Consider the following 27,744-nt stretch of genomic DNA (forward strand, 5'->3'; position numbering starts at 1 on the left):
TATGCTGGTTAGGTAGGTTTTGATGCTGGTTTAAGCTGGTCCTTTGCTGGTTCATGCAAAGGACCAGCTTAAACCAGCATCAAAACCTACCTAACCAGCATTCCAGCATCAAAACATACCTACCAGCATATGCTGTTTTTTTTACCAGGGAGGGTCAAAAATTAAGAGGGATTGTTGCAAAAATGCCACTAAAATGGAAAAAAGCCCCATAAATTCAAAACAATGGGGCAAAAAATGCCTTTGCATAGTTAACGTATTACGGCTGATTAAAATTAAATGTGAAAACGAATGAAAAGCATCAATTCGCGGAATTACATCTCTCCACTCCATCAGATTCCTTTATGTGCTGTTTTGTGCAGCGTTGAGCCTTATAACCAATCGTACGCATTTCTGTTGAATTTAGGAATGCATTGGCCAATCAGAGGCGCTTAGATTAGTCTGCGCTGAAAACGTAGGAGCTGTTGATGAGCGCACAAGGCGGATTCCCTCAAAAAAAAAGTGCAGATACGATGTAAATAAAAGATTAATTTCGTAGCTTCAGTGATTATAACGGTTAGTAATTCGTTTTTGCACAACTTGTGCTAGACTAATCTAAGGTCATGGACCAAAATGTCTATGAAGCCAGAATGTGACGTGCCCAAAAATGCTGTGTTCTTTATCGCTATTAATAATCATTATTACAAAACAAAGAGCAATAATGTACAATAATGATTTTCGTTATAATACTGCAGCCCTATGAGCTCCTGTTTTTACATGTATAGTCTAATTTAGATATTTTAAATTATATTGTTATTCTATTCTATTCTATTCTATTCTATTCTATTCTATTCTATTCTATTGTCAGTCAGTTTAAAATATTGATTAAATGAAATTGGGTAAATTTAAGTGTTTGACATTAAAGACAACATATGGTTTTTATAATAATAAGGTGATTATAAAAATTGCCCTCACAAAACACAAATGTAAAACATGCCCTTGGAAATCAAATTTTGCACCTTAATGGAAAAGTTACTTTCTGGCCATGATAGGAGGAAATCAATGTAAGGCGCACAGAACATTTGATCACATACACTGAATTTTGTTATTTATTCTTTATATTTTACTTTAAATCTTAAAAAAAAAAAAAACAGTTCTTAAAGCTATAGTTCATCCCAAAACTGAAAATTATATATTTTTTTCCCCATGCAGTGAATGGTGATTGCTGTGTCATTCCTAACCTCTGCTTTTCTGTTCCACTGTTAAAAAGTCAAACAGGTTTGGAACAAAATGAGGGTGAGTATAATAAACACCCTGTTCAAATTAGAGCGAGATTAACAAAACTCTTAATCTCTGAAAACAAAACTTGCATGTAATCCTTATTTAGTTAATTTAGTTCTGGAATGCATGTTTAACAGACCTGCATTATGAAAACAGGGCAAGGAGCAATAAAAACATAAAAATGGATTAGTGTGACATTACAGTAATTAGAGTGTCAAGCAGAGAAGTGAATATAAAAAGGTTTTGTGAGCAAAGAGAATCAAATCCACCATCTCCATCCTATATGCAAGAGAAGAGACGGATTGTGAAGATGTGGAGGCTAACGTGTGTCAGTTTGGCCCTGCTCTTATGTGCTCAAGGTAAGGACTTTTGATGCTTAAGCTAGAAACATATGTTTCTGCCATCCACATTCATTGAATATCCATCTGCCCTCTTTAATGTGTACTACTCTGACTCTTCCACTGCAGGTTCACTTTCTCAGCTGAACGGTAAGAGCTTGTTTCATTTTTAAGATGTTAGCTTTTTTGAACAGAATTGCACATTTGAACAATCTCTCTATTTCTTTCATAGTTTGTGGACAGGCCCCTCTAAACAGTCGTATTGTGGGTGGTGTGGATGCATTTGAGGGTTCATGGCCATGGCAGGTCAGTCTGCAGAGCTCCAACTTTGGAGGTCACTTCTGCGGAGGCTCCCTGATCAACAGTGAATGGGTTCTGACAGCAGCTCACTGCTTACCTGGGTAAGATTCAGTCAGTATTCGACTATTCATCCAAACAACAGCCTCTGAAGCTTTTACACTACTGATCGATCTTCACTTTCACTTGTTTTCAGTGTCACCGCATCCAGTCTGCTTGTATACCTGGGAAAGAGGACACAGCAGGGAGTCAATACCTATGAAATCAGTAGAAATGTCATCTCCATCATCGTTCACCCCTCCTACGACAGTCAAACCAGCGACAACGACATCGCTCTGCTCCGTCTCTCCTCCGCAGTCACCTTTAATGACTATATAAAACCCGTGTGTCTGGCGGCACAGGGCAGCGTCTTCGCTTCTGGCACCAGCAGCTGGATCACAGGCTGGGGAGATATTCAGTCTGGAGGTACAAACACATGCAAACCCATTAACTCACGTATGCATTCACTCCTAACTTCACTAATTAATAATTACATGTGTGTTTTGGTGTTTTAGTGAGTTTGCCTGCTCCTGGGATCCTGCAGGAGACTATGGTTCCAGTGGTGGGTAATGATCAGTGTAATACTCTTCTGGGTTCTGGATCTGTTACCAGCAACATGATCTGTGCTGGTTTAACGGAAGGAGGCAAAGACACCTGCCAGGTACAACAACCAACCAGATTGAGCATGCAAATGCATATCTAATGTATGTTTCATAGATAAACTCCTCTTCTGTGTCTTTCTGTAGGGGGACTCTGGAGGTCCAATGGTGAGCAAGCAGTGCTTGGTGTGGGTTCAGTCTGGTGTCACCAGCTGGGGTTACGGCTGTGCCGAACCCAACACTCCTGGTGTTTACACCCGCGTGTCACAGTATCAGAGCTGGATCACCAACACCGTCGGCCAGAACCTTCCTGGATTCGTCATTTTCAACCCTTCAAACACATGCCCAACTGTTTCTACAGCCTCACCTGTTACTGCAACCTCAACTACTTCTACTGCATCGCCTGTTTCTACTACCTCAACTACTTCGACTACCTCACGGGCTTCTACTACTTCAAGAACACCTACTACTTTCAGACCTCCACCCAATCAGAGTAACTCTCTTACATACCTGTACACATTTTTGTCTTCTTAATACCACTCACTTCTCTGCATAATGCTTGTTTGAATGTTTTTTTTGTTGTTGTAGCCTCAATCTCTTGTCGCAGAAGATGTGGTGAGAGATTTGACATCCGCAACCGCTGCAACTGCAATCCTCGCTGCCGCATAAACTGCTGTAGAGATTATGAAAGGCAATGCAGTAAGTCCAAAAACACACACCAACATAACTAAACAGTAAATTACTTCAGCAGTACCTTAAAAGACCAGAAGTCCTTCAGCTCTGTTTGTTTTTGTGTCTTTGCAGAGAATCCCAGGTGGTAATTTCTGGTTGGCGTAAGCTTCTGCACAGCTCACCTTTACTCGCTCTCTTTCTATATATATATGTTTCAGTATGTTATATATGTTTTAGACATTCTATAAGCTATTATTGCAGCTAATAGAACAAATAGCCCCAAATTACTAACATTTAAATAAACATTTATTTTAAATTAAATTTGTATGTCAAAAAATTAAACAATTTAAATTAATGTAATAGAAAGTATACAAAATAATGATATATTTGGATTACATAATATCTGGCATTACTAGCATTAGGTGATGATATAATTTGAGTTTTGTTTGAAATCTGTACCTGTATAAATGATTAAATAAATACTTTGCATTCTATGGCTTGTGAAGTCTCTTGCTTTAATAAACTGCACCAACAGAGGGAGTTGTTGTACATTTAAAAGGTATCACGATTGTCATGTATACAAAGAATCAAGCAATTAAACAATCTTAAAACTCATCAATTACTGATAACTCATTGGACTGCTTTGATGAAACTGATGGACATGTTTAAAACATTAATGAGCCTAGATGTCATCTTTCTAACAAAACAGAGCCTCTTTATACCACACACAAAAGGTTTTGTGAAAAAGGTTGTTTTTCAAAGCATGAAAAGTTCAGCCAAGCCAAATGATCAGCACCGTTGAACTAATTTCTAAAAACTCAAAGATCATATTCTTTTCTTAAGTAGAGAAAAAAAATCTTGAGCTCAATGTCACAAAACATCTTAAGGCTAAAAGTAGCTCATAGTAGTAACTTCCTGATTTAGGAGAAAATCTTAAAAATAATGGGTGTCGATCCTAAATTTAGGCCTCCTAAATTTTTGCTCAAAGCTTTTTAGTGCTAAAACTAGCTCCTAAATCTGTGAAACATTAAGAGTAGTGAAGAGCACTCCTAAGTCACTAAGACCAAATCACAAACTACCCTCTCTGCTGAAAAAAATACATAAATAAAACAAAAATTCTAATGGTTTCCACTACAAATACCATTAAAAACATTACAACCATCTTACAACCAACTTTTAACTATTAAAACCATTTAAAAAATGGTTTCCTGTAGTGTGTTTTGGGACATGTTCCATTAGGATTTAGTGGTTTTAACAAGCCACCAACAGAGGGTGTCCAATTAACATTAGAGACCAACAGGCACCATTAAAGGTACCATTAAAACCACTACAATTCCCATTATAACCAGTAAAAACATTAACAATTCTGTGATGCTTTCTATTGTTTTGTTTGTTTGTTTTTTAAGCTTAAATGGCTGTTGCTGGCAATCTGCCTCGGAACATAAACATTTTAGAATTTAAACATTTTATGCATTTATTTACACATTGCATTTTAATTTTTTTTTAAACCTTTATGTGGCAACATAGTCTGGCTCTCTACAATATTTCTATGAATGAATCTCGGACATACAAATAATAAACATACAAATTTTTCTGTGGAATGATTGAGCTTTTTGGTTTAGCGAACACTCTGGAGGCTATAAAACACGTTGTACATATCTGTGAGGATGTGTAAGTGACGTCTATAAGCAAGGGGGTACATTTTATCTAACAGCCGAGTCTTTAATGTGACAGGATGTCTCTTATTTAGATATTTAACCGCAGCAAGCCCACTGATCTGCCACTTAACATCATATTGGGCAAACCACAGCACAGGTCTACAGTATTAGCCTAATATCAGTACACACACAGGCTTATTGCCGTGTTAGTTTTGGTGGGTGACAAGCTACGGTATCATAATCGCTCATAGAAAAATACATCAGATATCATTATTTTTTGTCATGACTAATATATTAATGATCCAGCATTATCTGTAATAAAGAGAAAAAATCACTTCACCCGATGTTTAAAGTGAATAAAATAGCCTTGACAGCCTAAGTTACTTACACATATCTACTGAAGAACTGTGCTCTCCCCCCCAAACCCATAACAATACTATTCACAATTAGTACAATAAAAATGTTTAGGAAGTGATGTCTTGTAGTCCTACCATTATTATAAATGTCATAAAAATTAGCTTATTTAAAAACTAAATTTCAGTTTATCTTCAATAGGCTAAACAACAGTAAATATCGCTGCTGTATCAAGGTAACTAGGAACAAGGATATAATAAATCAATACAGCTCATGGATGTAACATCTCAGTAACAATAAAACCACAAGCCACAAAAGAGAGCTATCACCAGGAATGTTACAATAGCTTAAGGTTTAGGAAAGGATACTGAATGACTTCCTTAGAAGGGAAGGTGTTTTTCAGAAAGGTAGTTCATGACATCATTCAGGATGAGGTAATAAGGAAGCAGCAAGCAAGAGAAATGGTCTTGATGGTCTTGAAATGGACTTAATGTTAAGTCATACATTTATTAGAGGTGACACTGTTGACTCAGTACTAGGATTTGGAAAGTTTCACAACTATGGTGATAACATTTATTCTTTAGAATGAATATAATCCATCTAAAGCGCTGTTTTTTTTTCACCATGTGAGTATTTTAACCTATTTTCTGTTGTAAGCACTTTTCTTATCTTCTGCTGAACACAAAAGAAGATATTGTGAAGAATGTTGGTAACCAAACAGTTGATGGTTATTGACTTCCATAGTATTGAAAAAAATACTAATAATGCTAGGGAAATCAATGGCTACCATCAACTGTTTGGTTACCAATATTTTTCAATATATATACTTTTGATATCACACCACGTTTTTTTTTTTTTTTCACTTCACATTGTGAATGCAGGTGCACCATCTTGGGTCTCTGTTATCAAATGTACCAAAAACAGCCACAGAGGATTTCCAAATTAATATTACTATAGTCTATACTATACTATATGAATTGTTCTTTTTTTACCGCTATAAGATAATATATAAAAAAAGGACTTCAGAGTGGATTACAACAATAACTAATCATATATATATATATATATATATATATATATATATTTGTAGCAATAACCAATAATACACTGCATGGGCCAAAATGATCAATTTTTCTTTTATGCCAAAATTCAATAGGATATTAAGTAAAGATCATGTTCCATGAAGATATTTTGTATATTTCCTACCATGAATATATCAAAATGTTTGATTGCTAATAATTTAATTCGGACAACTTCAAAGGTGATTTTCTCAATGTTTTGTAATTATTTTTATGTATATTTTTTTTTTTTTTTGCACCCTCAGATACCACATTTTCAAATAGTTGTATATCGGCCAAATATTGTCCTATCCTAACAAACCATACATCAATGGAAAGCTTATTTATTCCATTTCATTCAGTTAAAAAATGACCCTTATGACTGGTTTTGTGGTCCAGGGTCACATATGTGTTTTCATATGGCTTTAAGGGTATATTTTACAGTCTGCTCCATTGAAAAGGATTCATGACTAACAGCTCTAAAACCTGTTTGTCATGCAGTTTCCTGTCTGTGAATGTTCAGTGTCAATTATCTGACATTTTCACAGTACAATGAACTCTTCAATCACAAAAGATCAAGTTTTCACAAAACTTCTATGAGGAATTACATCACACCATGACATTTCTTATTCTTATCTTATGACCCCAACCGAACATTCGCATAAACATTGCTTAACAAATATCTAACCTTTCCTAAAATAGTTACCTGTATGTACATTCAGCAATGCATATTTACCTTGTACATGATTACACCGTGTGATGTTACATAAGCACAGTCTTAATATGTGTGTAATGTATTATTGTTTTTTTTTTTTTACATTCTTTACATATTGTCTTGATGTTCCTGAGATACTTGTCTGAGGGAATTTTTCACATGATGACTTGCTATTTTTAAATTCCTTTGTCATTGTAACTGCTTCCAACTTGCGTCATTGCCAGTGTACCATACTGTCATGGGTTTGTATAGTACATATGGCTTAGAAAAGTGCTTCTGAACTGGATTTAGGAGTTGTGTAGGCTCTCAGGCTTTTAATATTTTTTTTTTATATTTTGAACTTACTCTTTACTTAAGTACATTACAACATTTCTGATTAATTTGTGTAGAACTGCAAATAACTGAATGCAGAGAATTTTAATTACCTGTATTTTGTTGGTGTACCTGCTGGTAATTGCAGTGATGATTAGCCTACTTTTTGGAGTTCTGTGGTTAAAAACTGTACTTCATATAAACAAAACATCCTTCTCTGGATCTGGTGTGTATTTACATACATTTAACTGAATTATTCTTGTGACGTCCTGCAGTGGATCTTACATAATAAGTGGATGCCATTCATGCTCTAGTTACTAAGCAAGTAATCAATCAGTAGATAGTTTTATCAGATGCTTTTCTCCAAAACAATTTACAGTAGGGGCTTTCCCACTGCACAGTTCTGGGTCATTCCTGGGACTCTGTGCCTTTTGTGTCCCCAGTAACGATTATGGTATTACTGCCTTATAATTTTCAACAACATTAATTTTAAAGTTGTCTTTGATGTAAATAAAACCTTTTGAACTATAAGCATATTTAAGTTTTTTTTTTTTTTTAATAATTCTAAACATTTTACAGCATTTTAAACCACTAAATATCAATATTTTTCCTATGTCCCCAGACCTGTGTCTGCCATTTTGATGATAAATACAACACTTAATATGAGTGATTTTTTTTTTTTTTTTTTTTTCCACCTTGTTTGGTATATCAGTAATAGCTCTCTCTAATGTATATATTTTTCCAAGCATTACATTCATTAAAAAATAAATATAATATAATATAATAAAGGTTTTTAGCTTGGCCCTTAAAATATTGTCCAGCCTGTTATATTTCACTACTGGCCCTTTAAATGAAAGTTGGAGACAGAAAATTACATCATATCAAATAGCTGACATAATTTCCTTGGAGAGAGAACAATTGGGGAAGGTAAATGAGAGCCTCTGTTTTGTTAATTGTCTGTTTTTAATTAATTTATCTTTCGACTATGAAAAAAAAAGTAAATGCAAATTCTTATTTGTATTTTTGCTCAGACTTAATGTAATGGCTGAATTTAGGCCAATGTCCACCCTGTCACGTCAGAAAAACCTAACAGCGTGGATACACTGGATACAGTGTACATAGTGATAGTGACAGCAATTGATGTTTAAAGAAGTTCACTTCCAGAACAAAAATTTACAGATAATGTACTCACCCTGTTGTCATACAAGATGTTCATGCCTTTCTTTCTTTTTAATAAGAAGGTAACTTAATAAGTTGAAGAAGTTGTGTATTTAAACTGTATTACATTTTACATATGTGACCCTGAACCACAAAACCAGTCATAAGGGTCATAAGGTGAATTAAGAAAATATCTTCATGGAACATAATCTTAATATCCTAATGATTTTTGGCATAAAAGAAAAATGGATAATTTTGACCCATTCAGTGTATTTTTGGCTATTGCTACAAATATACCCATGCTACTTAAGATTGGTTTTGTAGTCCAGGGTCACATATTTTACATATCACATGTTTCACAGGGGTCATATGTTTTACATGCTGTTTCCACCACAACCAAGTTCAAAGAAAATTAGTATTGTAATTAACTGTATGTCTCTCAAAGAATACCTCTTAGTTTTGCTGAGACTCTGAGGAGGTACAGAGAACAGCAGGATTCTGAATAAAATATTTACTGATAAACTTCAAGAAGATAAAGGGACGTGGGATTTTAAAGATGTCCACAGATTTAATTCATAAATCTTTCAAATTGTTGTTCATTTGTCCCTAAAATTTAGGGACTTAAAATTTATATACCTAAGATTGACCAAAATTATTTTTCTCATGCTTTACATTTCCTAATTACACATTATCATTATTCGGTGCCTTTGGAGATCATTTTTTTAAGAGTTATAATGTCCAAAGGCACCAAATCCCAGGAATGACCCTTCTAGGAACTCTGTTCTAGGAACCTACCATGCAGTGGAAAAGCGCCTCTAGAGAACCCGCTCGGGCTGTTTCGAGAGGGGAGATTCCCTGGTTGCATTGGCACCGGCAGCAAGAACTCTGAACGGAAGCGGCCGACAGCGGCGTCTTTATTCGCGGCATTTACAAACATCAACAACACGTGAATGAAGGATGCCGTTTTTGTTGTTTTTGTATTTTAGTTTTTTTGATGGCTTTGGAGCGATTTTCACAAGCAAGAGTACATTTTCTAAACTCTAATCACACAACAGATAATAAAAATTGACCTTTTTTTCCAAAGATTTCAGCATATTTTCCAAACACAAATTACATAGCCAAGTATCCTTTTGTGGCCATGTCCACACTAATACGTTTTCGTTTGAAAACGCATGTTTTTCTCTCCGTTTTGGCCTTCCGTCCAGAATGATGAGATATTTCCGTAAATAAATTGATCCTGCCAAGAATTGCGTTAAAACTTCTTATGTCTGTTCCGTCTGTATCATCTAAGTGAGTTTTTACGCATGCGCAGTATGGCGAATTTAACGTTTTCCTACGTGTCAGTGTGGATGAGAAACATTTGGAAAACGCTAGTGTGGACGGAGAGCGTTTTAAAACGAAAACTTAGTTTTCAAATGTTTCCGGATTAATGTAGACGTGTGTTTCATCAGTGTAATTTATTAATCACAGTAACTGCCTTTTATAATGCTAATACCAGGGGCGTTTCTAGGATTTTAAAACAACATCCGGGGCTGGTGCCAAAACATCAGGGGCTAGTGGTAGTCGGTGGGAGCGCACGTCATGCTCACATAAGATTTTGTTAGACACAAGTGGTTGAACCTGGATCCTACTAGATGGGTCCGGGGGCATTAAACCGGGGGTTAAAGACCTTATCACACTATTAACAATAGTAAATAGTAATCACTGCAAATAGCACACATATCAAAGTATTATAACAAAATTATATCATTACAAAAATATGTTAGACAAATAAAATAATACATTTGAAAATGTATTTATAACTGTAACAAATATATAGTTGCATGCAAAAAGAGGGCCCTATTTTTTTTTCCCCCAAATTCCGTTTTATTTATTTATTTTTTTTCAAATTCTGTTTTCTGTTTTAATTTTTCTGGTCTTCTTTTTAAGGGTTAAAATTAATTTTATTAATTATTTAATTAGTAATTAATTAAAACCATGAATCTTATACAATTTACCGTCAATTTATCAAAAGTTAAGAAAATTTACATGTTTGGGACCCTATAAAATGTTTTATTTTTCTGACTTTACGTTTTATTGTTACCAAATATGTTTTAGCATGTCTGTTTATTTGAATGCATAAAACAGCTTTTATTTATTTTTACAATAGCCTTATGGAATTCTGTACTGTGTATTTTTCTGGTTATCAGATGAAGATATAAAATATTGACTTAATTGATCTTTTAATAAAAATTATATTTTATTTTTGGCAAATAAAGGGGATTTACTATTAAAATATAAAACATGGAAGAAATATTGTGTGAAAAAAAATGTATACATTTTTATTAATTAATAGTAGTAGTAGTAGTAGGCACGTACATTATACTGAGTGATGAATAAAGTTAAACCGAACTTTTATTTTGACAGGTTGCCGACTTGCCGTGAATACCTTTACATTTCTGTGTATATATTTGACGCTTGTTTTACTCAAATAAAACAGTGAAATGCTCATGAAGTGACTAATGTATTTATGCCCTCATTTAGTGAAACGGCAGACACTGAAATCACTGCACGCGTCAGTATTACATAGAAAACGAAACTGCGCATCCGCGCCGTTCATTCATAAAAAGACACGCAGAACATGCAGGATTCATATTTAAATAGCCTTTTGCGGCATAACATTTACAGATACTAGTCCCTATCGCGACTTGATTTAGGTTTAAGGACCAACTTTTGATTAATTAATTTAAACTTTGACAAATTCCGTGGAAATCATAAGGTCATACAAAAAACATTCGGGGCTGGAGTAAAAACTTTCGGGCTCGAGCCCCGAATAATTAGCCCTAGCGACGCCCCTGGCTAATACTATCAGTCTTTTCATTTGCATATCTTCTCATTCAGTTAAATGTGATCCTGGACCACAAAACCATTCATAAGTGTCAATTTTTCGAAATTGAGCTTTATACATCATCTGAAAGCTGAATAAATAAGCTTTCCATCGATGTATGATGTATGTAAGTTCTTTGCAATGCATATTACTAATCAAAAATTAAGTTTTGATATATTTACAGTAGGAAATGTACAAATTATCTGAATGGAACATGATCTTTACTTAATATCCTAATGGTTTTTGGCATAAAAGAGATATTGATCATTTTGACCCATACAATGTATTTTTGGGTATTGCTACAAATATACTCGTGCTACTTATGACTGGTTTTGTGGTCCAGGGTCACAAATGTGTATCATCAGTCAAATCTGTGTATCATTTAATCCATCTGATCTTAATTGTTAATCAGTGAATCATTTGGTACAGTACATCTATATATTTCTATAGACGTAGATTTGCAATTTAGAAATGAATAACTAAATATAATGAAATAATTAAGTGTGTGTGTGGTTTAGGTATAAACCTATGTTTTTGGGACAAAATGTCCCTACAAAGATAGCAATATCCAAAATCCTTGTCTTTGTGACATTTTTTGGTTCACATGAGAAAACAAACTTATAAATCATACAGAATGATGTTTTTTGAGGGACAGGCTTAGGGTTAAGAGACAGAACATACAGTTCGTACAGTGTGTATATTTGTATGTGTGTTAGAGAGAAAGAGAGATTTGTAATTGTGAACACAGAGTAGGGTACAATAGATATGACATAATGACTATGTAACCATCAGACTGATCAAAGATACATCAGATACATCAAAGATGCATCAGAAGGCAAGCCTGTATTACTAAACATTTTTAGTTCAGGAACAAGCGTGAGTTGAAAGTTGTGCCTTGCATTATTTGCTAGTTAAACAACTGATTGTTAAATAGAAAAAAGCTCATACTGTTGTGTTCTGGTGATTCAATTAAATGTCCTCAGAACATATTACAATGATCTGTGGTTTGAAACAATGATTATGAGAAAAGAAATTAAAGGTAGCTGTAATGAAATCATGAAATCAGGTTTTGAAAGAATGAGCTGTGTTACAAGTATGAACAGTTTTGAAAATGTACACCTTACTTGTCTTCATTAATTAAAATACATAAAATAGCTATAGAATTACTTGAATACACATCTTCTTGAAATCAAGGCCTCTTTAAAAAAATTAAATACTTTTAAAAATGTAATCCTTAAAACATTTTAGTAAAACGGCTTCACTGCTTATTCATATTTGTAAAACGTTTGCCTGCTGATTCAAAGCAAAATCTTTTTTCACCAAAAACAATGAATTTTATATATTCATGTTTGAAAGAACATGCAAAATTACTTAGCATATTTTATTGAAATAAATTGTAACTAGAAAGGTTTTCAAAACCGTATGAAAGTAAGAACTTGGCACGTTTGAAACTATATTCTAAAATAACATATTACGAGACCAAAAATGTGAAGTCATCGTTTAAAATCCTGTTTTGTCCTTGTGCCCTTGAACAAAGAACTTAAATAAAGGTTGATCTGATTCACAAACAATAAGTAAATCTCTGTTTGATGTTTTCTATATTTAGTATTCCGGTTGGCTCTAATGACTTCTGATCTCTGATTAATGAGCAAATTTAAAGACAATATGATTTTAGGCTGACAAAAGGCTTACTCTAAGGCCAACTTTCAGGATTCTGTATTCTTCATTTTGCCGGATCTTGAGATCTGCAAAAGTGGAGTAAAACCTAAGAGCCAGACTGATCACGTCCACACAGCCACTATACAATCACAAAAAACATCAAAGAGATCCTAGACACTGTAAATGGCAAACATAAGTGCAATGTAAACCTAATACAAATATTCTTAAGCACACAATTGTGACCCTATGCTAAAGAAACACTGCAAGTTTTACAGCTTAAGTTTCATCTTTGGCTCACTTCAATCATTTTATTATTATAAATGAGGCTGGCAGTATAGAAGGCACTTGCTGTTTGATATTTCATTCATCTGCCTTCATGTAAAACTCCTGAACTGTAACACACTGACTCATTTATCCTGTGTATGGCTTTTTGTGGCTGCATCTGACAATAAGTTGTCATGCAATGCATTGTCTCTGTCTTGGTTTCTAAAAGGTATTATATTAATCATGCCCTATATGTACTATGTTTTTTTCCTTATTGGTGTTATATGAAATGAAGCAAGCAAAAAGGAAGTGACTAAAAAAAAGGACTGAAAAAAGGGAAGTGTTGTGTAATGTTTTAAGATATTTGAAACCTTTGGCATCAACAACATTTTTTCCCTTATGTTTTTCCTTGTGAATTAACTTGTTGGTCCAATTTAAAATTCTTCCAAATACCACATGATATCAAATGAGTAAAAAGTTATCAGTTTACTATTTACTGCAATTTAATATCTCTGAGACTTTCTAACAAAGACTCTACAAACATACCTGCAATTAAGTAACAATGCCAAATTCTGAAAAAAGTGAAGAGATTGGATATATGCTTTACGGCTTTGCATACTACAAAGAATACAAAGATTAAAAGGGGATGACAAATAACAGAGGAGGGGCATTAAGAAAAGTGGGCAGTTGAGTGAGTGACGAAAAGAGCGACGTGAGAACAACAACTGTATAAAAGGGGTCGTTAGAGTCTCAGAGGACCAAATTAAACACTGACATCCATTCTTCTGACGAACAGAGGGACTGTGTGAAGATGTGGAGATTAATGTGTGTCACTTTGACCCTGCTCCTGTTTGCCAAAGGTAAGGTCTTATGGTACCACCTTTTAAAGTGAGGATAAGCGGGAACAAAGATATTATATAGAAAAAGAGTGAATAAATTTTCGCTTTCTTTGTGGCACTGCACATAAGAGCAGCCTAATGACTATATTAAAACAATGACGCATTGATGTGAAACTTGCAGTTCAGTATCATATATTGCAGGGGTGGAAGGTTAGGAACAGAAAAAGGACCCAATGCATACAAGTTATGCTCACCAACTAACTTGTGAACTTAATCTACCACTATTAGCGCAATAATGTCATGCCGGGAAACATAAAAATGAAATAGTTCTAATGTGCACGTTATTTTTGACCTTGCAGGTTCACTTTCTCAGTTGAATGGTAAGAGCTCCTCTCATTCTTTAGACATCAACATCCAGTCCAGTATTAGAAATGTAGAAATGCTTATGTGAACAACCTCTCTTTCTCATAGTTTGTGGACAGGCCCTACTAAACTCCCGTATTGTTGGCGGTGTGGACGCACCTGATGGGTCGTGGCCATGGCAGGCCAGTCTGCAGAGGTTTGGATATCATTTTTGTGGAGGCTCCCTCATCAACAATGAATACGTGCTGACGGCAGCTCACTGTTTACCTGGGTAAGTTTCACCTGAACACACATATGCACCTGTTTTGTTTCAGTTGGTAAAAAGACTAAAAGAAAAACAAATGTTGGCATGATGTCTTAAGATATTTTGTTATGTTTAACCTCCAGATGTAATGTGAAAATGTTTGGCATTCAAAAACATTTAGGCCATGTTCAAACAGCAGCACAATACGGTTGTCAGTCCTGTATTTGATTCCTTAACAGTGATGGGAATAACTGCGTTATAAATAAATGTCGTTACTAATGGCGTTATTTTATTCAGTAATGAGTAATCAAGGGATTTACTGTTTCTCCGGTTACAATGCCTTCTCCGTTACTGACAACAAAATGCGGTGTTACTATAATTAATTATAATAATATTATAATTTTAATTTTCAGTTAATCTGAATGGATGCGCAGTGTACCTGTATTTGATGAACTGTAAACTCTAGTGTGAAGGCAACAACAAGCCGTCGCTTTGTCTCACACACGTGCAAAGAAAGATACAGAGAGATACCATGCAGAATTGACACGCTACATGTAAACGATATTCTTTGTTGTATTATCCTGTCAAAATAACAGAGTTCCTTTGGAATTCTTCAGCTTTTATGAACTTCTCTGGTAGTAGGCGGAACTAATGCGCAAACGGCAATCTCATTGGCCGGCGCTCACCTATAATCACCCCTGCTCTGATTTCAGCAAATCTGTTTGAGCGAACGCAGACAACATGATTAATATTCATGAACCCAGCAGCTCATTAATACTTAGTACGTTTTATATTGTTATTAGTAGTAGAATTATTTTTTTCTGTATTATTTTTAGTTTTCCCCCCTTTTTATAGAAACACTAAATTACAAACAATATCTTAAGCACCAACACCAGTCCTAAATTCAGTCAATATGACAAATATGCATTCATATGTGGTTATTCTAAAGTTCTAATTACTAAAGTTTAACACTAAATTATCATAATGTCATATTATAATGCTTGACTGACTGGTGCTATGTGTACATTCAGAAATTTTAAAAACTGTGCCATTAAGCTTTATATATCTGGTAAGTAAAAATTTCATTCGTTTCATTTAAATTTCATTCATTTAACATATTTAATATTGGGGTCATCCAAATTATTAGACATGTCTGAACATTTTTTTTGAGTTACTTTTCCTGGTAATTAGTTACTTTTATAATTATGTAACTCAGTTACTATTCTGAGAAGTAACTAGTAACTATAACTAATTACGTTTTTTAAGTAACATGCCCAACACTGGTCCTTAATACGGTTACGTTCACACACAGTACGTTCACACCGCATTCTATTACCGAACTCACACCCTATAACAGGACTCACAACCGCATTCTCGGAACACACGCTGTGTAAACAGAACAGGACTGGGCAAAGTTTTCTGTCACGTTATTCAGTGCAAGAGAGCAGCTCTGCCGCACAAATGCATGTCTACTGTGTGTTGTGTGCTTTCATGTGTGGTTTCGGTAACTTACAGTGACGCAGAAATGAGCTGTGTGTCATCTGAAAGTTTTATATCCAGTCTCCACCGGAGCTGCTCCAGTCAGTTTTGTGTTCTGGGTGAGACTCATATGCTCCACTCTTCACCCAAATATAAAAGCTGCTGATTGGACTCTTGTCCTGTCAGAAAGTGATAAGACTTTTAGTTTATGGACGTCGCTATGCTGGATATTACTTTGGCCACTGTTGCTATGGTCACTGTTAAGAAATGACTTCCGTTGCACGTTCATACAGACAATATTCCAGACGCTATTATTAGCTGCTGTCTGAACGGGACATTTTGAGACTCACACCTGTAAGTAAATGCGGTTGTCAGTCCCAAAAACTGACAGTGTAAACATAGACTTAGGTTTCAATATGTTCTGCCATTCCACATTATATTACAACATTTTAAAAAAAGTGCTTGGTATGCCTTTTTCTGAGTGCAAATATCCTGGCCTGTTGGGGAAGGCTTTTTACATCAACTGACATTACAAAAGATGGTGAAGCATGTAGTGGGGACTTTTTGATGTGATCGACCCAAGTTCAAATCTGCCTTTTGCTAAACTAGTTCTTCTCCCTTTTCACATCACACATATCGGAAAGACATTTATTTTCAGTTAAATCAAGGAAATAATTGAAAAGATGTAATGAGGAGTTTATTGTCTTAAGGCAGCATCCGTTTAATAATTTTAATAAAAATGATACTTTACACTCAATAAGTTAATATTGCATACTGTTTTTAATGTACTCCAATACTGAGATGCCACTTGCACTGAGTAGTATAAATAGTATCGAACTAATATTATTGCAAAGAAAATACTGCTATTTTTACATAGTGTAAATGACATCTATCCCTAAAATAGCCTCTGCCTATTTTTATTCTATTCTTTCATTTTCACATTCTCAATTGTTTTAGGGTCAGTGCATCCAGTCTGCGTGTGTATTTGGGAAGGAGGACACAGGAAGGATCCAATTCCAATGAAGTCGTCAGAACTGTGAGAACGATAATCGTGCACCCCTATTACAACAGCAACACAAATAACAACGACATTGCTCTGCTCCGGCTGTCCTCCACGGTTACCTTTAATAACTACATTAGACCCGTGTGTCTGGCGGCCCAAAGCAGCGTCTTCAGTGCTGGCACCAGCAGCTGGATCACAGGCTGGGGAGATGTTCAAGCTGGAGGTACAAACACATACAAACCCAGTAACTGACATATGCATCTACTCCAAACATCATAACATGTGTGTTTTGGTGTTTAGAGAGTTTACCTTCCCCTGGGATCCTGCAGGAGACTGTGGTTCCAGTAGTGGACAATGTTCAGTGTAATAATCTTCTGGGTTCAGGATCTGTTACCAGCAACATGATGTGTGCTGGTTTACTACAGGGAGGCAAAGACACCTGCCAGGTACAATGATAACCAGATTATTGCTAGCCATCTAAGCATGTACAGCTGCTGTATAGTGCACTTCAAGACCTACTGTATATTTTTAGCATTCTGAAGCGTGTATAAAATCTCCTTTTCTTATTCCTCTCTGTAGGGTGATTCTGGTGGTCCGATGGTGAGCAGGCAGTGTGCAATGTGGGTTCAGTCTGGTATCACCAGCTGGGGTTATGGCTGTGCCGATCCCAACTCTCCAGGTGTTTACACCCGCGTGTCTCAGTATCAGACTTGGATCACCAGCAAAATCGGAACAAACTTGCCGGGATTTGTCACCTTCAACCCCCCAATCTCATGCTCTCCTGCCAGCCTAAGTAAAACTCTCTCTCAGACACCTACAAAGCTTATTACCACTTAACAGAGCATACTCGTTTGACTAAAGCTGGTTTGTGTGTGCAGACTCAACCTCCTGTAAGGGCAGATGCAATGAGAAGTACAACAGCACCTTCCACTGCAACTGCAATACTAACTGCAATACAAACTGCTGCACAGATTACCAACAGCGTTGTGCCAGTAAGTCTAAAAACATTAATTTCAGTAAAAAAAAAAAAAAACAAGTGCACCTTCAAATACTTAATTCACACATACACTGAATGTCCAGCAAAAGTCACTCTCTCTTGCTCAGTCTTTCGACTTACATTTTTGTTTTTGTGTCTCTGCAGTGTGAGGTATGTCATACTTCCATGGATTATTTATAAGCAGGGTTAATCACGTCACTTGCACATAAATCAGATGATCTTTATCTGCCTGTTCTGCAAGGAGATTTTACTTCAGTGCTGCTTTGGATGCATTGCGCAGTCAGAAACGAGCATCAGTACAAACAGCATGTCAAAGAACTAAATGCATATTATATTCAACATATGTTTAACAACAGCACTTACCTCACTCCATTAGTAAAATCCTTGTCTCTTTTGTTTTCTCTTTCTTGTTCTAGCATGTAACCAACAAGATTAATTGTAGGCACAAGCAACTTTTTTTTCCCCTTCATTTAGTATTTGCACTTTTCTTCTTTAAAAAATGTGATATAATTATCTAATATTTATAATTGATTTTTTCATTTGTGATTTCTGCTGACAAATAAATGGGCACTTCTTTAAGTTTCAATTCATTTTGTCACACAATTCTTGACCATAATGGTATATCATAATAACATGATATGCAACATAAAAATGCATTTCATACATACAGTGGCTTGAATACACCACTATTTGATATCATAAAAAAGAAAAAAGAATTAAATTAAAAGAATGAAATTCTTAAAACCAAAACATTAAATCTTTCTCTCTCTTTCTCACACACAGGCTATATATATATATATATATATATATATATATATACATACACAGTGGAGAACACTGTATGGAGTTGAACGATGGTTTTTAAGCATATTTAAATGAAAATAATTGTATTCTGAAGCACAGTATTAACATTTAAATGAGATATTTGAAAAAGAACTGATAAAAATTAAAGAACACCTCCAAAAATTACTGACACCTCCAAGCTATTGGCGTTAATCTGTGGTTCTAATTTTCTTAATTGCATGACAAACCTTATTTAACTGGCAGCATTCCTCCAACTTTCATTGAGATTGCAACATAACGGGCCACTCTAAACCCTGTGATGGGTGACCCTGTAAAACAGGGGTCACCAAACTTGTTCCTGGAGGGCCGGTGTCTTGCAGAGTTTACCTCTAACTTTCCTCAACACACCTGCCTGGAAGTTTCAAGTATACCTAGTAAGACCTTGATTAGCTGGTTCAGGTGTGTTTAATTAGGGTTGGAGCTAAACTCTGCAGGAACACCGACCCTCCAGGACCAGGTCTGGTGACCCCTGCTGTAAAATGTCAAATCTGTGATTTCTTAAATATTGCAGGTTAACAATGACACTGATTCATTCGAGTTCCCCAAAAAGGTTGCTCATCCACGTAAGACAAATGCATGAGAAGACAGGATAATGCAGAGACTCTTAGTGAGGAATGGGTTCAACACTGCAGCTGAAATTGCTTGCCAGTTTAGTGCTGAACAGGGTAAGGATCTGTCTCAGCATTTTTAAGAGAAGTAGGTCTGAAAGTACACTCTGCAGTGACCAAACCTCTCATCAGTATAAAGAATCAAAACGCTAAGCTCACATTTGCTGAGGAGCATGTTGTGTAGAGAGAGGAGAACTGGTCCAAAGTTCAGTTTAGTGACTTGGGTCTGATGGGAAACATTTTGTTTGGCATCAAACAAAAGACTGAAGCCCAAGTGCATAAAGAAGTCAGTAAAAGGTGGAGGAGGAAGTGTCATGATTTGGGGGATGTTTTGTGCAGTAGGAGTTGGGCCTCAGGTTACAGTTAAATGGCAGGGTGAATGCAAATGTTTATCAGAACTTCCTTCAGCAAGACGTGGTTCCTTCACTGCAAGCGTATTCCAATCAGCCTGCAATTGTCATGCAAGACAATACTCCCGAAAATGGGTAAAGCAGTTCCTTAAAGATAAGAACATCAAAATAATGATCTAAATCTGATTGAAAATCTCTGGCACTTTTGGGGGTTTTTCCATTGTGTACAGTACTTGGTACCTGGAACTTTTTTCAGTACCACCTCAGCTGAGGTACCAAATGTGACGTGTAAACCCTACTGATCAATGATTGGCCAGAGATAATCCTAAACTTTGAAATTATGACATGAGACACCAGACCCGCTAGATTTAAATCAGCACAGCCAGCGAAGAATCAAACACAGATTTTTTTTTGAAAGAACGCAGCTGTTTTGAACGACCGCACCTTTTTTTCTTTTAACAACTAAAAATGGTTGTTTCGTGGTCTGTTGATAGCTGAGGAGCAGATCCAGGGAGAGCTTGACGCGGTGATGTGTATAACCAATGCCTTGGCTATTTTGTCAAACATGTTAGTAGAACAGTGGTACACCTACAGCTAATATCCCTTCAAATTTTGAGTGATGTAGATTAACAATATTTCAGAAAAAATCAAGTATTTATAGATTGTTTTCTATGTTTAATCTCCACTGTATATATTTTCTTTATCATGGACACATTTATATTTTGACAAATGCCCACTCAGCTCACGCGGAACACCATAGACATCACATAACAACTAATATTAGGAGGTCAAAAGTTTGTAAAGTCATTGTTTATAGTCTTCTTTTTCCTTGTGTGCTTGGACAAAGAACTTATAGGCTGACCTGATTCTCAAACAGGAAGTAATTCTCTGTTTAATCTCAGATTAATAAGCATTAAAAGACTGATAAAAGACTTAAACGATTTTAGGCTGACAAAGGGCTTATTCTAAGGCCAGGGTTCTGCAATCTTCATTTTGCCGGATCTTGTGATCTCTGAGGTTGTGACGTCATTATTATGTTAGAGGTGAGAGAAGTGGAGCGAAACCTGAAAGACTGATCACGTCCACACAGACATGACACAATCACAAAAAAACATCAAACTGATCCTAGATACTGTAAATGCCAAACATAAGAGCAATATAAATATTCTTAAACACACAGTTTCCATGACATCACCTATGCTAAAGAAACACTGCGAGTTTTACAGTGTACGTTTAATCTTTGGCTGACTTTAATTATTTTATTATCACAACTGTTGTTTGATAATTCATTCTTCTGCCTTTGGTTAAAAAAACAAGCAAAAAAAACAAAAAAACAAAACAAATGCACACTGACTCACCTATCTGGTGTATGTACCATGTATGATGAATAATTATAGCTGCCTTCTGACAAGTTGTCATACCTAATCATTATGTCTACAGTCTATTGTCTGTCTTTGTGTGTAAAGGTATTATTATCGTCATGACTTTGACTGTTGAGCTGTTACGTTTTTCCTTTGTTCATTCCTTACCAGAAATAAAGCAAACAGGAAAGAAGACAAACTGAAATAAAAGTGTTGTCATAATGTCTTAGGATATTTTTAATGCTTGAATCCCAACTTTTGAAGATATTTTTTTTTATTTCATCTGCCATTCCATTTTTTTCTTTGTAAATCAACTTGTTGGGCCAGTTTGAAGTTCTTCTAAAAATGACCAAATACAAAATAATATCAAATGAGTAGAAAGCTATCAGTTTACGACTTAACAAAAAAGTCTGTGACTCAGTGTTCTCAGTGAAGTGGATATGCGCTTGACAGCTGTGCATTCTAAAAAGAATTCGAAGAATGAAAGATGATGACAAAAAAGGAGGAGGGGCATTAAAAGAAAAGAAGTGGGCAGGTGAGTGACAGACGAGAAGTGCAATTTGAGAATCTTATAGAACTGTATAAAAGGGATTTAAAAAGGCACAGTGAACCAGATTACCACAGCAACCATTCTTCTAGTGAACAGAGAGACTGTGATGATGTGGAGATTAACGTGTGTCACGTTGACCCTGCTCCTGTGTGCCAAAGGTAAGGTCTTACAGAACTATCTTGGAATTAAGACATTATATAAAAAAGAGAGAATATATTTTTGCTTTCTTTGTTGCACAGCAAATAAGAGCAGCCTAAGGGCTATGTTAAGATAATGATGCATTGACACGAAACTTGCAGTTTGGTATCGTATGTTGATTCATATGACTGATTCATTTGACCGTAGAAGTCACAGGTGTCATTTTGAACAAGAGCCGACTCCTAAGAATCATTGGTTCATCAATCAAACTAAACAGGCTGCTGTGTAATCAGATCCATGAATAAATTACTCTTTTGAGTCAGTTCTTGTATTTGCATGAAGCAAATTACCGCTCAAAAGATTTTTAATGTGTTTGAAAAAAATTAAATGCTTCCTTCAGAAGCACAAAATTAGAGCATAAGAGACTACTTTTAAAAAACAACAACAAAAAAATCCATGCTTTTGACTGCTAGTGTATGTAAATACAAGTTATGTCCATCAACAAACTTGTTAAACTAATTAAATTTGTAAAAATAATATCTGATTTATGACGTGAACACACCACTTCGTGCAGCGTACAGATTGAAAACCACTGCTAAAGTAAAAAATAAAATAAAATAAATCGCACAAGCGTACATCCAGGATCACAACAACTATTCTTACATGATATACAAAGCAAGAAGGTTTTTAAATTGTAATGGTCCTAGAAATAATTCTCTTTCCAGAACCCAATTTTTGTAATAGTAAATCATTGTTTCCTTGTTACTATTACAGAAGCTTATAAATGTTTAACATTGTTAGCCACACCTGCTGGATATGTAGAATGTACTTGGAGGACCTGGGGCAAATGTCATTAGTTTGCTGGTTAGGGCAAACACGGCTGCTAGTTTTGCACATTACCGGTTTGCCCACAAATGTTTTCTGCATGTTTAGTCTCATTAGTTAAAAGAGAAGTTCACTTCCAGAAACATATTTACATATAATGTACTCATTCCCTTGTCATCCAAGATGTTCATGTCTTTCTTTCTTCAGTCATAAAGAAATTATGTTTTTGAGGCAAATATTTCAGGATTTTTCTCTATATAATGGACTTCAATGGTGCCCCCGAGTTTGAATATCTGCAGTTTAAATGCAGCTTCGAAGGGCTCTAAATGATCCAGCCAAAGAAGGAGGGTCTTATTTAGCGAAACGATCGTTTTTTTTTCTAATCTACAACTTATACATTTTTATAACCTCAAATGCTCATCTAGGTGTGCCTGAACTCAGTTTTTTACGGTTCAAGACAGTTAGGGTACGTCAAAAAACTCCTATCTCATTTTCTCCCTCAACTTCACTTTCCTTCAATCACTGCAGAAGTACCAACCTAGTGTTTACAAAGTGAACATGCAAAGAAGATCAAACACCCTTTACAAAAAAAGGTAAAATAGCAATGTTCAGCTGAGTTCAGGCAGACCTAGATAAGTGTTTGAGGTATATAAATTGTAATTTTTTTTAGAAAATAGCCACTAGATTAGACCCTTCTTTCTCGGCTGGGATCATTTAGAGCCCTTTGAAGTTACAATTAAACTGCATTTTGGATATTCAAACTTAGGGCACTATTGAAGTCCACATAAAATCCTGAAATGTTTTTCTCAAAAAACATCATTTCAGCTGAGGAAAGAAAGACATGAACATCCTGAATGACAAGGGGGTGAGTACATTATCTGTAAATGTTTGTTCTGGAAGTGAACTACTCCTTTAATGGTACAACAAATATATCATTATCAGTGCTGTGATCTCTAGCAGGGTCATTATTAAGAAAACCATGAAGATGAAATTGTTCTAATGTTTATTTTATTTCTGCCCTTGCAGGTTCACTTTCTCAGTTGAGCGGTAAGAGCTTCTCTCAGCTTCTCTAAGAGCTTCAAGTCAAACACTTTAAGCAGAAATACTTGAACAACTTCTCTTTCACTTTCTCATAGCTTGTGGACAAGCTCCTCTAAACACCCGTATTGTTGGTGGTGTGAACGCACCTGACGGGTCGTGGCCGTGGCAGGTCAGTCTGCACAGCACCAACTTTGGAGGTCATATTTGCGGAGGCTCCCTCATCAACAATGAATATGTGCTGACAGCAGCTCACTGTTTACCTGGGTAAGATTCACCTAAACACACATATGTACCTGTTTTGTTTTAATTGGTAAAAAGAATGAAAGAAAGAAAGTGTTGTCATGACATTTGAATGCAATGTGAAAACCTTTGGCAAAAGTGTTTTCTTCTCATGTATTTAGTGCCAGTGCATCCAGTCTGCGTGTGTATTTAGGAAGGAGGACACAGGGAGGATCCAATCCCAACGAAATTAGCAGAACTGTGAGAACGATAATCGTGCACCCCTATTACAACAGCAACACGAATGACAACGACATCGCTCTGCTCCGGCTGTCTTCCACTGTTACCTTTAATAACTACATTAGACCCGTGTGTCTGGCGGCCCAGAGCAGCGTCTTCAGTGCTGGCACCAGCAGCTGGATCACAGGCTGGGGAGATATTCGAGCTGGAGGTACAAACACATACAAACCCATTAACTGACATATGCGTCTACTCCAGACATCACTAATTAATAATTACATGTGTGTTTTGGTGTTTAGTGAGTTTACCTTCCCCTGGGATCCTGCAGGAGACTGTGGTTCCAGTTGTAGACAATGTTCAGTGTAATAATCTTCTGGGTTCTGGATCTGTTACCAGCAACATGATGTGTGCTGGTTTACTACAGGGAGGCAAAGACACCTGTCAGGTACAACAACTGTATTTTTTTGCATTCACATTGATTATTTAGGATAAATGCTTAAAATTAACTAGCTTCGGTATTATAAACATAAAAATAAGAATCTCCTTTCTCTTTCCACTTGTTCCTCTCTGTAGGGTGATTCTGGTGGTCCGATGGTGAGCAGGCAGTGTACAGTGTGGGTTCAGTCTGGTATCACCAGCTGGGGTTATGGCTGTGCCGATCCCAACGCACCTGGTGTTTACACCCGCGTGTCTCAGTATCAGACTTGGATCACCAGCCAAATTAGAACGAACCTGCCGGGATTTGTCACCTTCAACCCCCCGACCTCATGCTCCTCTGCCAGCCTAAGTAAGTCTCTCTCAGACACCTACACAGCTTATTCCCACTTAACAGAGCTCGTTTGACTAACGCTGGTTTGTATGTGCAGCCTCAATCTCCTGTAAGGGAAGATGCAACGAAAAGTACAACAGTCGCTTTCGCTGCAACTGCAATACTAACTGCAGTAAAAACTGCTGCACAGATTACCAACAGCGTTGTACCAGTAAGTCCAAACACATTCTTTTCAGTAAAAAACAAATGTACTTCTAGAAACTTCCCAGCAAGCAATAGTCATCATTTCAACATCTAGTTTAACTATAGACCCGATATAGTCCGGCTATTTGTAACCCACTTCTAGACCAAATAATCTTGAATTTAGTTACATGTCATTTTTTGGCAAAATACTTATGAGATATATGATATTTCATCATGTAAGCAAAGTCAACAGCGTTTACAAGGTGTTTGGTTTTATTTCTATATTTCTATATATTTATATATATATATATATTTATAGTCTATTCTAGGGTTATGTTTAGACGTCTATTAAATTTTCACTGACAGCCCAATGACAACCTTATTTTAGCCTAGACGTCTAGGCTGTGTTTCAACGGCTAATATACGTTTTTTAGACCAAAAATTGCTTGCTGGGTTAATTCACACTATTAATCAACTAGTATCAGGAAGATGTTAATGGATGTAAAATATTTAATTGTTTTCAAGTTCTTCGGTAACACTTTACAATAAGGTTCCATTTGTGAACATTAGTATGTGTTAATATACTTTAATGGACATGAGCTAACATGAACTAAAAATGAGAAGTTGCATTTTTATTAACTAACATTAAAGATGAATAAATACTGTAAAAAATGTAGTGCTTGTTCCTTGTAAAGCCCTGTTGTAAAGTGTTACCAGTTCTTTTTATGAAATGTCTTGAAAAGTGTGCCACTTGCTTTGATATTTTAAAACATAACACAGATATAAAAATCTGCATACATTTTAAATACCCCAAAATGCATTTTTTTACCATTTAATGCCATTAAGATGCATTAAACATACACTTTGCACCAAAATGCCAAAAGTAACTCTCTCTTGCTCAATCTCTCAACTTATTTTTTTGTTTTTGTGTCTTCGCAGTGTGAGGTATGTCATACGTCGATGGATTATTTGAAAACAGGCTTAATCACGTCTTTTGCACATAAATCAGATGATTTTTTATCTGCCTTATTCTGCAAGGAGATTTAACTTCAGTGTAGGTTTGGATGCGCTGCACAGAGTACCAATGCAATGAGCCTGTCAAAAAACTACTGCACTGACTTCACTCAGGGGTGTAAATGCGTATTAACAAAGCATTTACCTCACTCCATTAGTAGAATCCTTGTCTCTTTTGTTTTTCTTTTTTTAAATCTATCATGTTACAAACAAGATTAAATGTAGGCACATTCAACTTTTTTCATTTAGCATTTGCACTTTTCTTAATTAAAAATGTAATATATTATATGATTACTTGAAATTTTAGACTGATCTTTTTCTTTTTGAACACTTACTTTTGAACATTTACGTTTACATTTATGTATTTAGCAGATGCTTTTATCCAAAACGATTTACAAATGAATGAGCCCTTTCTAGCTGTACTTATCTGAACAATGCCTGTTATATGGTATTACGAGCACTTCCTAAGTCGTTTTGCCTCTTTAGGACAAATCGCTTGATGTATTCCCCACCTGTAAGTCGCTTTGGATAAAAGTGTCTGCTAAATGAATAAATGTAAATGTAAATGAGGAACAAAGCAATTCATCAAAGAGCCAACAATAGTTGTAGTACACAATACCAGATTTATAAAACAACTAAATTAGGAAACCAGCTAAAGAAAAGAAGAAGTACAGAGATTGTGTGTGCGTGTGTGTGTGTGTGTGTGTGCATATGTGCATAGGTTTAAGAGTGTGGGCTGGTTAACTTTTTTTTTTATTATGTAATGTAACTGTATTATGATATGCCATGGCCTTTATCAGAATCAATAAATACTTGAAAACTGTCTGTCCTTCAGTGGCTTTTGTTGTAATAAATCACTCCAACAGGGGGCAATGTAAGTACAGGTGAAAGGTGTGCATACTTTAATAAACAGTACTAGTATCTATATTCATGCTACTAGTACTCATTTTTGGATACTAGTCAAAACTGAATAGTTGATATCTGAGAGATCCCCTTAGAAGTCAAAAAAAATGTGAAAATTGTGAAATATGTACTATTATCTATTTAATTTTAGTATCTATTTAATAGTTACTAGTATGTAACAAATAAGTACTTGTATCTAGGAATGTCCCAAACAGATTTTTGTGCCACCAATCCGAGTCACTGAATATTGATTTGCCAATACTGAGTCCCAAAGCGATATTTGTATATTCCTACAGGAATGTATGTTTTTTGCACACTCTAAGTACATTTAAGTGTGCATCAAATACACTGAATACTGAAGCTCAAACGTGTGTGACGTGCTAGAACAGACCTCACTGTTTGTCACGTGTCACACACACATTTGAGTGTCTTTAATGGCGGTTAGCAAACCTAGGGCTGGGAGTCGATTCCAAAAGGAATCGATTCCTCGATTCCGAGGCGTTTGGAATCAACTCCCCTTTCATAGCCG

The 27,744-nt window shown here is 35.8% G+C and overlaps 2 protein-coding genes across 2 annotated transcripts; both read left to right on the forward strand.

Annotated features, from left to right (window-relative positions):
* The first annotated feature begins 1,622 nt into the window (after nt 1-1,622).
* On the forward strand, nt 1,623-18,735 carry LOC127166733 (uncharacterized). The gene is made up of 14 exons (XM_051112246.1): nt 1,623-1,745; nt 1,828-1,996; nt 2,089-2,357; nt 2,447-2,592; nt 2,678-3,023; nt 3,119-3,229; nt 13,993-14,106; nt 14,445-14,465; nt 14,557-14,719; nt 17,129-17,397; nt 17,475-17,620; nt 17,754-17,967; nt 18,053-18,166; nt 18,316-18,735. Exons 1-14 carry the CDS (start codon nt 1,649-1,651, stop codon nt 18,318-18,320), a joined length of 2,184 nt encoding a protein of 727 aa, XP_050968203.1. The 5' UTR covers nt 1,623-1,648; the 3' UTR covers nt 18,321-18,735.
* A 3,160-nt stretch (nt 18,736-21,895) lies between these two features.
* Nucleotides 21,896-27,135, forward strand: LOC127166639 (trypsin-1). The gene is made up of 8 exons (XM_051112070.1): nt 21,896-22,041; nt 23,873-23,893; nt 23,983-24,151; nt 24,289-24,557; nt 24,646-24,791; nt 24,920-25,133; nt 25,213-25,326; nt 26,238-27,135. Exons 1-8 carry the CDS (start codon nt 21,990-21,992, stop codon nt 26,240-26,242), a joined length of 990 nt encoding a protein of 329 aa, XP_050968027.1. The 5' UTR covers nt 21,896-21,989; the 3' UTR covers nt 26,243-27,135.
* The last annotated feature ends 609 nt before the right edge of the window (nt 27,136-27,744 follow it).

The sequence above is a fragment of the Labeo rohita genome, chromosome 6, assembly GCF_022985175.1.
Source record: "Labeo rohita strain BAU-BD-2019 chromosome 6, IGBB_LRoh.1.0, whole genome shotgun sequence".
In the NCBI taxonomy this organism is placed as follows: domain Eukaryota; kingdom Metazoa; phylum Chordata; class Actinopteri; order Cypriniformes; family Cyprinidae; genus Labeo; species Labeo rohita.

What these genes read in the sequence shown, in the direction of transcription:
- LOC127166733 (XM_051112246.1), top strand. Translation starts at nt 1,649, where the DNA reads ATGTTTCTGCCATCCACATTCATTGAATATCCATCTGCCCTCTTTAAT. An exon ending in CAGACCTCCACCCAATCAGA is followed by an intron (nt 3,024 to 3,118) that starts GTAACTCTCTTA and finishes TTGTTGTTGTAG; the next exon opens with CCTCAATCTCTTGTCGCAGA. An exon ending in GGGAGATGTTCAAGCTGGAG is followed by an intron (nt 17,398 to 17,474) that starts GTACAAACACAT and finishes TTTGGTGTTTAG; the next exon opens with AGAGTTTACCTTCCCCTGGG.
- LOC127166639 (XM_051112070.1), top strand. Translation starts at nt 21,990, where the DNA reads ATGATGTGGAGATTAACGTGTGTCACGTTGACCCTGCTCCTGTGTGCC. An exon ending in GCAGCTCACTGTTTACCTGG is followed by an intron (nt 24,152 to 24,288) that starts GTAAGATTCACC and finishes TCATGTATTTAG; the next exon opens with TGCCAGTGCATCCAGTCTGC. An exon ending in GAGGCAAAGACACCTGTCAG is followed by an intron (nt 24,792 to 24,919) that starts GTACAACAACTG and finishes TCCTCTCTGTAG; the next exon opens with GGTGATTCTGGTGGTCCGAT.